This window comes from Gadus macrocephalus, chromosome 7 (assembly GCF_031168955.1).
Source record: "Gadus macrocephalus chromosome 7, ASM3116895v1".
Lineage (NCBI taxonomy): Eukaryota > Metazoa > Chordata > Actinopteri > Gadiformes > Gadidae > Gadus > Gadus macrocephalus.
Window position 1 is genome coordinate 26,322,706 of NC_082388.1, and position 11,065 is coordinate 26,333,770.

Sequence of the window (11,065 nt, forward strand, 5' to 3'; positions counted from 1 at the left end):
ATTAGAAATGTGATGGAAGAAATAGTCCAACTTCTTCAAACAAAAAATATATTTAACACACAATGTAGTTCAAAATACACTGTTCAAATACAGGGTTGAGAAGTATAAATACAAATCATACTACAGATGTACAACATCACACTAAACATGACATGTTTGTGACACGCACAAACATGGGACACTTCAGCTCCTTGTTCGCCACACGGATCCGTCGCTAACTGGTGGAAGCGGGTCAGACCCTGGAAAAACAGGCGAGGTGTGGTGGAAAAATAGGGCACAAAAAGCTTTATCTACCAGGACAGACATGTATTCGCCATGATTGAAGGTTTAAATGCAGTTTATCTAGAAGTAAAGTGTAAGGATCTTCCTTATGAAAGAACGATCGGTGAGGACTTAGCCACAGCGGTGGATTCAGTCCGCCCAAGCAGTCAGAGGTCTCAGAAAGCACATTTTAAATGGTCCATTCTCTTTTTTAAACATTGCTATGCTGCCTATACTGGACTCGCTAAAACTAACAACTAGAGAGTATCTCTGGTAATATTCCTTACAGACATTGTGTCTCATCATGGATGAATTAAGAAGAGTATAGTTCATCTTTGTAGTTACCTAAAAATCCTATTTGGCATGTAGAAAAGAACGAAGCAAGAACGTATAATAATACCGCCACGAAAAGGTATAACCCCCCAAAAAGAGACATACAGGCACCTCTGTGCAGCTAAAGGTAGCACAAGAACTAGCATTGGCACTTTCAGCTTTAAGCAGAGCAGTGTGGCCCAGCCCACCCACTTTGACTGTGCAATAGAAGAAGGCTATTCGACAAAGTGAAGCTACTGTGATAATCTGGATAGTCGGGCTACGGTATGTTAAACACGTGTAAACGGCAGCTTGTTACACGAGTCACAGATGGAGACGTTTCAGTGAGGATACATTTCAATGAGGTCTACTTGCGATTGAAGTAAAGTGATTACACAGTGAGCACGAACCACGTGTAAATCCGTGAACTAACAAAGTATAAAAAAACGTGTATTCCTTTCAAAATGATATGTAGTGACCTAATGCGAGAGGCTGAGCTGTGGGTCCTGGATGCAATGGGCCTTATCCAGCGAACGGCCATGTTGGTCTCCATCTTGGATCCAAACGCTAGCTGCGCGGGCGGAACCAAATGAGGGAAACCGCATTCAACCTCACCACCCAGCTAGCGGTTAGATCCAAGATGGCTGCCAGCTGGATCAGGCCCGTGACCGGGGTGATCACAGACCACACCTCAGGAACCACAGATTAAAAATACACCAACTGTAAGAATCAGCGTTGGTAAAAAAACGACACGACACCCTCGTTATATGCATGCACATGATGATGATCTCCTGCTTATTATGGGATGTTTCCGCAGACAGCAGGACTGGCTGTACCCCTGGGTGACCTCGCTGCATAACGAACCCCTCACCACAGCAGCCATTAAACCGCCGTCTACTTCTTACCAAATGCCTGAACTTTAAAGGCAGGGGCGTAAAAAAACCCCCCTTCTGATTCCCCGGAGGCCGCCACCATGGTCATCAGGTCCGAGCCCGTCAGGTCGGGGAACGCGAAGGTGCTGTAGGGGGAGCCCGACTCGCCCGGCGGCAGGCGAGGGGCGCACTGTCTGGTGTCCCGGGCCCCCCCGGCGGGGAGGCGGTGGGACGCGGCGCTCTTATAGTCCCTGACGGACGGGCGCGCCGCGGCACGGCGGAGGGCTTTGACCTCGCTCTGGTCGTCCGTCGCAGCCGAGCGGCCCGACGCCCGAGCGCGCCACGGAACAACGCCGCCGCCGCCGCCGCCGCCGCCGCCGGGGGCCTCAAACGCGGACCCAGAGTGTACATTCTTCGTATCGTGGGGGGGGTACGCCCGGTGGGAGCCCCTGTCGGCCGGGGGATAGACGGGCCCGGCCGCCGCGGTCCCGGGGTACTCCTCGGCGCTCCGCTCCAGCCCCTCCCGGTCCAGCGAACGGCTCCTCCGCTCCTCCGCCGACGTCGAGGCCGACGCCCCCTTGGGAAGGCCCAGGTGGCGCGGCAGGCTGGCGATGGTCCACGCGTCGCCGAACCGGTTCTGTCCGTACGCGGAGCTCAACGTTTGGTAGTCGCAGCGGGCGAGGTCCTCCTTCGGCAGGTAGCTCTCCTGGAAGGCGGGGGAGGGCGCGGAGCCGCCGTCCTCCTCCAGGCCCTCCCGCAGCTGGTCGTCGTACTCCCCCTCGTTGTGCATGTCCATCACGTCGAAGGTCACGATGGTGGGCAGCGCCTCCATGTTGGGGGACAGGGAGGAGCCGGAGTCCAGGCCGTGCGTGTTGTCCCTCAGGAACTGCGAGTGTTTGGTGTAGTCCACCAGGGCCTGGGAGAAGCACACCGTCTTCCCTTCGTCCGCGTGGCCGCGTCCCGGGGAGCAGGGGTCGCTGTACGACGAAGGCAGGGGTTGGTTCTCGTCGGGGGATCCTTTCGTGTCGCTGAACGTGGGGGAGAATCTCGTAAAGTCGGGGTCCTCCACGCTGCCGAACGAGTCGGCGTGGATGGACTGGAGCCTCCTCTCGTTGGGTTCCAGTATGTTTCCGTTTTCACGGGAGGGATCCAGGTTGATTCGGTTGTTGTTGTTGAAGAACTCCTGGGTCGTCAGATTGAGGTTGGCATTCTCTTGTGGGCGGGAGCCGGAGAAACTTTTCGAAAAAGGTGCAAACTCTTTGGATTCGTTGCACATGACCGCGTCGTACACACTCGGGAAGTCCTGGTCCTCGTAGAGGTTGGACCCCATTTCCAACGGATTCATCTCGGGAAGGAAAGCCGTGTCGGCCATCCCCTCCGAGCCCAGCCCGTACCCGCAGGACTCGGAGCCCCCCAGCCCCGACCCGTTCTCATAGTGCGGGCTGATGAGGCTCTCCTCCGGGACGAACAGCTCGTAGAGGGCATCCCCGCTGTAGCTGTCTCTGGGGATTCTGTCCGTCGGCCCCATCCGGTCCAGCTTCGCCTGGGCGTCCTCGGGCCCCGGGGTGATGGAGTCGTAGTAGCCCTCGTCGCTGGTGGGCGCCGAGCCCTGATGCTCGCTCCCGGGGGTCAGCTCGTCCGGGGTGAGGGTGGAGGCGTCCGTGGCGGCGCTGGACTGCTGGCCGCCGCCGCCGCCGCCGCACTGGGAGCTGGTCAGGTCCGAGGTGGGCTCCGTGTGGCTGGAGCAGAACATGTCCTCCTCCCCGGGCGTCTCCCCCCAGAGGTCGCGGAGCCCGTCGGCCTCCAGGTCGTCGGGGGAGGCCATCTCCTCGCCGCCGCCCTGGTACGTGAGGCAGCATGACGAGCGCTTCCCGGCGTTGCGGCTGCGCTCCCCCGAGACGGTGCTCTCCGCCAGGCTGTCGTCGTCCTGGTCGGCGATGATGTCGCCGCAGCCCGTCAGCGAGTCGAAGCTCTTCAGCGACGCCACGTCCTCGAAGATGAGGTCGAGCCGGTCCGAGGAGCCCGGCGGCCGGGCCGCCGGCTCCGCCTCGGGGGTCAACCCCAGCTGCGGACACGACTCGCTGTGCGCGACGACGGCCCCGTCGAGGTACTCGCCGGACGTCGTCGTCGACGTGTTCTCGTCCTCGCGGTCGTCGGGGATCGGATCTCGGAAGGACAGGGAGTCCCGGGGGCCTTGCTCCGCGAAGGCCCTCGTGTCTCGGTCGTTACATTCGAGTGGGACGGCGGCGGCGGCGCTCAGCGTCGCCCCGGCAGGCATCTCGGGTGAAGACAAGCTCCCCAGGCACTCGTTTCGGTTGGCGTCCTCCCGCACCACCACCACGACCACAGCGGCAGCAGCAGCAGCAGCAGCAGGCACCTCCCCCAGAGCCACGGACGAGGGCAGCGTCGTCATCTCGTTGCTCTCCGCCTCGGGGTTCCTCTGCGCGCGGTGGAGCCGGATGCTGTGGAACAGACCCCTCAGGCCCTTCTTCTGCCGCGGGAACGACTGCGACTTCTGCTCTGCCGCGGGGTAGAAGTCGCTGCTCGCGGCCCCCTGTGCGCCATCCCTCCGACCGAGGGTCCCGAAGCTTCCCCCAGAGGCGCCCTCGCTCCCGGGACTGTCCCCGCAGCTCGCCTTGCTGAGGCCATCGTGGGTTCTGCTCTTGCCGACTCTCTTCTTGGTTTGATTCTTGCTCCTCCCGCCGAATATGGCGGGCAAAAGGCAGATACTTTTACGCACGCCGAAGAACCTCAGGGCGGTTCTGCGTAGTTTTCCGGGCGCCGGGGGCTTGGTGGGGGCGGGGGTGTCGGGGTCCGGGTGGGGGTCTTCCAGGGGGTCATGGACGCTGCAGACGGACAGATGCTCGCGGGCCAGAGTCAGATGCTTCGTCTCGCCGTCCTGCTCTTCCACCCCGCGGAACGCCATGGCGGTCTCCTCCGGAGCAACGCGGCCGATGGCTCAGAAGCCCATGGCGATCGACCAATGGGAATCAGCTCCGAGCACAGCTGGAGTCCAGCTCTCCGTCAGGTCCATCGATTGAGAGGCCTGAGATTCAGAAAATCAATCAATCCTTTATCTAACCAGGTAAGATAATTCATTGAGATTAAAATATATTTTACAAGAATGACCTGGCCAAGAATGCAGAAAAACAAATGAGATAGAATGAGACGCCCAACATGAGAGGCTCATCGTTAATTCTTCTTTCAAAAGGATACGATTCGGATTCACCCGTGACACTCTCGTGACTTTCTAAACAATGAAACGGAAAACCTTATTTTTCATTTGGTACAGTGAGCAGGTTGGGTGTTAAAATTGTGATCTTTAAAATGTTTGCTACTGACTATTATTAGTAATGATAAATCACACCCATCATCCTACTTTGAGCAGCTTTGGCAGTTTCATTGCAAACATTGCATTTCATTCAAGAATGAATCAAGGGAAAATTGAAATAGGTGATGTTTAGGATGTTGTGATATTTCAATATTGCATTCAAGGGCGTCACTGTAACCTATTGCAGGAAAATGAACTACTAATCCTTTGTAACCAGTGTCAGGGATGAATGAAATCCTTTATAACTAGAGTTGGTGATGTATCATACCCTTTGCAACCATTCAGGTAAATGCATTATACCCTTTATAACTTATGTCTGGGTCTATCTTCTTACTGTTCCATCCGGTATTCATCCAGTCTCCTAAACTTCCCGGCCTGGAACGGAGACCCCGTAGCTGGGGACCCGATTCTAACTGCGATCAGCAGCAGATCATCCCCAACTTCCACTGCAGTCCCAACCTGGCTCGGTTTGTTTTGGGGCTAAAGGCTAACCATGCTAACCCTCCCTGTGGCTCTCTTATCCCGCCTGGGGTCTGATTCCCGCGGGGATTTAAAAGCCCCGGCACTATGAGGTGAACGGAAGGCCACTTACTGCATATAACGGTGTGTGGAGGTTACACCTCACCGGGTCGGTCCATCATCACGTCCCAACATCTTTCCTTCTTTTCTTTCTTTTTTCTCCCCATTGGAAAAAAGATTCCCGGCGCTCGCTGACGACGTCACGTCACTAGTCCCGCCCCCATTCACTACCTGGTCTATTATAAATATTACATGTCAATGATGTAAAATCATAGTGTTCTTACTAGTAAAGTAATATTGTTATCATTCAATAATAGTACTAAATACAACACACGGTGTCCACATTATGTTATGTTTTGCATTTTGAGTAATGGTTTTATCAGATGTGTTTTGTTGTTTTGTAGAAATATAACATTTAAAGTTAGTTCAATAAGAACCCCATTTAATCCATGAGTTTATCTCATGTACCTGAGAATATCAAAAATATACACAAAATGAAGAAAACATCACACATTACAGCATACATTAGAACATTAAAGGATTGTGGTAAAACAGTTTAAAAAATATCTACTTCAAGTCCAAATACTATAAACACGGTAACAACTCATTTTGGATCAATATACATATAAACATAAAAAGTATTCATTTTTCTTGAATATCCATACAGCCATTGTATGTAACAACTCCGAACAGTGTCTTGTTTCATCTGTTGAAATGCATTTGACGGAAAAGTTTCAACTAGAGTTGTCGACGTCTTCCTTCATCCACTGTAACAAAGTGCTACTGGTCCTCTCTCCCCCCAGGCCGGGGAGCGGCTCCTCCTCAACGCCCTCAGGGCTTCGACTGGCGGACGTCGGTCCACTCGAGCCTGGTGCTTTGAAGGGCCTGGGTTTTCTTCTCGTCCACCTGGACGTAGTCCACCTTGTGCTCGTCGACCAATAGCGCCTTCTGGTGGACAGACAGTCACATTACACACAATTTAGAAAGACCGCTGCCTAGGTAAGATTTATCTAATAAGTTGTGAAGTTAAGAAAAGAACAATGAGATGTACCAAATACAATAAAAAAAATACAGAATCCCTTTAAATTCCATAATTAAACAACATTTCACTGTGAAAACCTTTAAACCAAATAGGCCTATGCATGAATATTAAATAAAGAAACTAAGAAATTAAATATCTCAGATATACAGTGGAATTTTCAAGGAGCTATTCACATTTATTTAAATGAATCATAAAATGACCACGATGTGTCATCATAGATTAAGGAAGCAGTCTATGTCGACAATGCTACAGCTACAGGTGTGATTCACTGATTCCAGAGCATTCCGTTCCCGGTGACCGATGAGCTTGTTGTTCTAAGTAACGGTGAATCAGGCTCTGACGGAGATCGAGAGAACGAGAGAACGAGAGAACCTACCTTCTGTACGGGAGAAGGGGAGGCCGAGTTGAAGTCCAGGGAGAGGTAGTCCAGGTTGGATCTCCTGGGCCACGACCCGCTCGCTCCGTCAGAGGTACACTGGAACTGTAATGATCCCGTCAAACACCTCATCCATCAATGAAATAACTGGAGTCATGCTAATATTAGTGGAACCTAATATTAAAACGACTGCTACTACTATGTGATTTTTTTGTTTCTGTCCGAAGATATTTAGAGTGAATAATCCAGATACAGGTCATTAAGGAGCAGGTTTCATTACCATTGGAGTGTAGCAGTCGTCTGCGTCCAGGTCGTCTTCGTTCTCATACGTTGGTCCACTCGGAAAACCATCCACCATGTCTCTGTGTTCGGAGCATCAGGACAAATACACCTCACACATCAACGTCACACATAAGCGGGCACTTTGACTGTAATACTTTAAAAGATGCAGTACGTTGCCAACAATAGAATGATAAAAGAGACTTGAAAAGACATAGGCCTATTATTTCAACCATGAAATTAGAATCCAGTTTTTCTCTGTGCCAAGTCACACAGACATCTTGGACCTAATCAAGTTTTGTCTTTAGATTTGCTTTCGCTTCCTTATCAAATGTGGTGGTTCGTTAAAACCTGGAGAGTCAAGGTCTCAGAAGAGAGTCTGTTGAATTGGATACTGTGTGTGTGTGTGTGTGTGTGTGTGTGTGTGTGTGTGTGTGTGTGTGTGTGTGTGTGTGTGTGTGTGCGTGTGTGTGTGTGTGTGTGTGTGTGCGTGCGCGTGTGCGCGTGTGTGTTGGCGTCTCACCCTGATGATGTCATCGGCGGGCCCGCGAGGGGTCGCGTGGGGAACTCCCTGATGGTGGAGAGGGCCCGCAGGTCGAGGGGTGGGGGTCGCGCTGCGGGAGGTGTGACGTCATCGTTAGGTTTGGAGCAGAGCGTTTGAAACTTACATCGATTTAACCTCTTTACTCCTCCTCCTGCTCTTAGGAGGACGCTAGGGGAGCTGATATTCATTGTATTTATCACCAAACTCTACTTGTTTTTAAAGGTGGAATAGGAATGAAAAATTTTTCTCAGCAGATCCATTTTATATTATAAACAATTTCATTAAAATTATTGATTGCATTACATGATTATGAAAATGGATTTGGGATGGATTGATTTCTGGACAGCAGATCTTGGAAATGTCCAATAACTCCTCCTCCTACTTTACTACTCTACTCTGATATCTGTACTCTACTCTGATATCTGTACTCTACTCTGATATCAGTACTCTACTCTCTACTCTGATATCTGTACTCTACTCTGATATCTGTACTCTACTCTCTACTCGGATATCTGTACTCTAGGCTCTACTGTACTCTACTCTCTACTCTACTCTAATACCTGTACTCCAGGCTCTACTCTACTCTCACACCTGTACTCCAGGCTCTACTCTACTCTAAGACCTGTACTCCAGGCTCTACTCTACTCTAACACCTGTACTCCAGGCTCTACTCTACTCTCACACCTGTACTCCAGGCTCTACTCTACTCTAACACCTGTACTCCAGGCTCTACTCTACTCTAACACCTGTACTCCAGGCTCTACTCTACTCTCACACCTGTACTCCAGGCTCTACTCTACTCTCACACCTGTACTCCAGGCTCTACTCTACTCTCACACCTGTACTCCAGGCTCTACTCTACTCTCACACCTGTACTCCAGGCTCTACTCTACTCTCACACCTGTACTCCAGGCTCTACTCTACTCTCACACCTGTACTCTAGGCTCTACTGTACTCTACTCTCTACTGTACTGTAATACCTATACTCCAGGCTCTACTCTACTCTAACACCTGTACTCCAGGCTCTACTCTACTCTCACACCTGTACTCCAGGCTCTACTCTACTCTCACACCTGTACTCCAGGCTCTACTCTACTCTCACACCTGTACTCCAGGCTCTACTCTACTCTCACACCTGTACTCCAGGCTCTACTCTACTCTAACACCTGTACTCCAGGCTCTACTCTACTCTAACACCTGTACTCCAGGCTCTACTCTACTCTCACACCTGTACTCCAGGCTCTACTCTACTCTCACACCTGTACTCCAGGCTCTACTCTACTCTCACACCTGTACTCCAGGCTCTACTCTACTCTAACACCTGTACTCCAGGCTCTACTCTACTCTCACACCTGTACTCCAGGCTCTACTCTACTCTCACACCTGTACTCTACTCTCTACTCTACTCTAACACCTGTACTCCAGGCTCTACTCTACTCTAACACCTGTACTCCAGGCTCTACTCTACTCTAACACCTGTACTCCAGGCTCTACTCTACTCTAACACCTGTACTCCAGGCTGTACTCTACTCTCACACCTGTACTCCAGGCTCTACTCTACTCTAACACCTGTACTCCAGGCTCTACTCTACTCTCACACCTGTACTCCAGGCTCTACTCTAAAGTGTTCCTCCAAAGCAGCGGCGGCGGCGGCGGCGGCTCTGTGTCTGTCCGCCTCGTCTCCCTCACCTCTCTGCCGCGGTTTGAGGTGGCGGTTGATGGGCGGGGGCAGGAGGTCGTCCTGCGGCCCCCTCAGGGGGCTGTGGCCCCGGGGGGGGGCCTCCAGCCCAGCGCCGGGCCCGCCCAGGGGCCTCATGGGGAGGTAGCCGTCAGAGGTGTCCAGGGAGCAGCGGGTCAGGGAGGCCGACATGGGCATGTAGGGCTCGGCGTCACCGTGGAGAGGCGGCGCGGGGCTGGAGAGCGGCGAGGGCTGGAAGAGCACGTGACAGAAGGTGAGATGGTGCTGCGGTCTGGCCGGCACAGCAGGAAGGAAACGGTAAGAGGACTGCATTCCTACAGCGCTCTTCTAACCAGTGGCCGCTCAAAGCGCTTTACAATGCTGCCTGACATTCGCCCATTCACGGACACATTCACAACCACGCAAGGCGACAGCCAGCTCGTCGGGAGCAGTGAGGGTGAGGCGTCTCGCTCAGGGACACCTCAAGGCTAGGAGGAGCCGGGGATCGAACTGGCGACCTTCCGGTTACCAGCCAAACCCCGCTCTACCTCCTGAGCCAAACGTGTCTGTCCATGTCTGTCCTTCTGTCTCATAATGAGTCTGAAGTTAGTTAGTCATTGAATGGCGGCCGCTCACCAGATTGAGACTCAGTCTCTTGTTCCTCAGGGAAAATTCTGCGTGTCCTGCAACAGAAGACAGAGAAGAAGAACGTTCAGCCGGGTGTCAAGGGCTGTTTCCCAACGTGAAGGAAGCACGCTAAAACGGCCGCCCTTTTAAGGACGCTACGTCATAGAACGCCGACAAGCACTGTTCCAATGTTGAGAACACTCAAAACATATAAATATTAAAATATTTACCACTGGAGCAATATTAAAAGCGGAAGCGGAAGCGCTTCCACACTAGCAAGTCGTTCCAAACTCTGACCGCTACAAACGCTAGCCAGCCCTCTAGCCCCGTCTCCATAGGACACGACTCGCAAGGAAGAGTTCTAGCAAGGCTGCAGCCCTCACGTTGGGAAACAGCCTGGGACAGGAACCCCAACGCAGCCCCGCCCATAAACTCCACTCCCAAGCGGGGCCCCCACCTGTCAACGCGTGGTCCATCCCCGAGAACGAGATCCTCCTCGGGATTGGTCGAGATTGATCGAAGTGCGACTGCTCATTGGCCTGCCACGGGCCGCTGGCGTGTGGTTGGTGGCCCGGCTTGGGGGGCAGGCGCGGGACTGGATGCTGATTGGTGCACAGCGAGGAGGAGGAGGGCAGGGGGAAGGGCCCGTCGAACGGGAAGACGCTGGGGGAGGAGTCCCGCTGCAGGAGGGCGGAGGACCCGGAGGAGAGGAGGCGGCTGGCGGGGTCGAGGGTCACAGAGCAGGGCGCGCTGAGCGGGGGTCTGAAGGCGTGGCCGAGCGGCGGGAAGTTGGAGGGCGGCGTAGAGAAGCTGTTGGAGAGGTGGTCCTCAGGGTCTGAAGACCGCGGTAGCTCCAGAGAGCTGTCAGACGTGAAGCTCTCACACCTGCAAGGGAACACACGGACACAGCAGAGGCTGCTGGTGAGGTCTGGGCTCGGGGTCACTCTCCCTTCCCATCTCCCTCTTTTCCCCCTCTTTCTCCCATCTATCTCTCCCTCTTCCCCCTCCCTCTCTTCCTCTCTCTCTCTCTCTCTCTCTCTCTCTCTCCAACTCCCTTTTCAATTCTCCCTCCCCCCTCTCTCTCCCTGTCGCTTTCCATCTCTCTCTCTCTGAATGTGTCATGTACATTCAGAAGTTGCTTTGAATGAAAAAGCGCCAAAAGCACCGAATGACTCAATAGTAAGTAGTTAGCAGAGCACTAGCCTCCAACGGAGGACTGGTTCC

General features: G+C 53.1%; 2 protein-coding genes and 1 long non-coding RNA gene across 3 annotated transcripts in view; all 3 read right to left on the reverse strand.

The window, feature by feature from the left end:
- Positions 1–31: 31 nt before the first annotated feature.
- LOC132461057 (APC membrane recruitment protein 1-like) lies at positions 32–5,585 on the reverse strand. The gene is made up of 2 exons (XM_060056109.1): positions 5,369–5,585; positions 32–4,491 (listed from the first exon to the last, which is right to left on the reverse strand). Exon 2 carries the CDS (start codon positions 4,369–4,371, stop codon positions 1,468–1,470), a length of 2,904 nt encoding a protein of 967 aa, XP_059912092.1. The 5' UTR covers positions 4,372–4,491; positions 5,369–5,585; the 3' UTR covers positions 32–1,467.
- Positions 5,586–5,704: 119 nt separating this feature from the next.
- Positions 5,705–11,065, reverse strand: part of gab3 (GRB2 associated binding protein 3) — an 11,869-nt gene continuing 6,508 nt past the window's right edge. The window contains exons 4-10 of the mRNA XM_060056526.1: positions 10,299–10,872; positions 9,851–9,897; positions 9,226–9,466; positions 7,516–7,606; positions 6,994–7,075; positions 6,714–6,818; positions 5,705–6,243 (exon numbers count right to left, since the gene is read on the reverse strand). Of these exons, the coding sequence (XP_059912509.1) occupies positions 6,127–6,243; positions 6,714–6,818; positions 6,994–7,075; positions 7,516–7,606; positions 9,226–9,466; positions 9,851–9,897; positions 10,299–10,872 (1,257 nt within the window). The 3' untranslated portion in view covers positions 5,705–6,126. The remainder of the gene's footprint in view (positions 6,244–6,713; positions 6,819–6,993; positions 7,076–7,515; positions 7,607–9,225; positions 9,467–9,850; positions 9,898–10,298; positions 10,873–11,065) is intronic.
- LOC132461085 (uncharacterized) lies at positions 7,926–8,749 on the reverse strand. Its single transcript, XR_009526511.1, has 2 exons — positions 8,469–8,749; positions 7,926–8,022 (listed from the first exon to the last, which is right to left on the reverse strand). It is a non-coding gene; the product is annotated as an uncharacterized LOC132461085 (long non-coding RNA).

What these genes read in the sequence shown, in the direction of transcription:
- LOC132461057 (XM_060056109.1), bottom strand. Translation starts at nt 4,371, where the DNA reads ATGGCGTTCCGCGGGGTGGAAGAGCAGGACGGCGAGACGAAGCATCTG.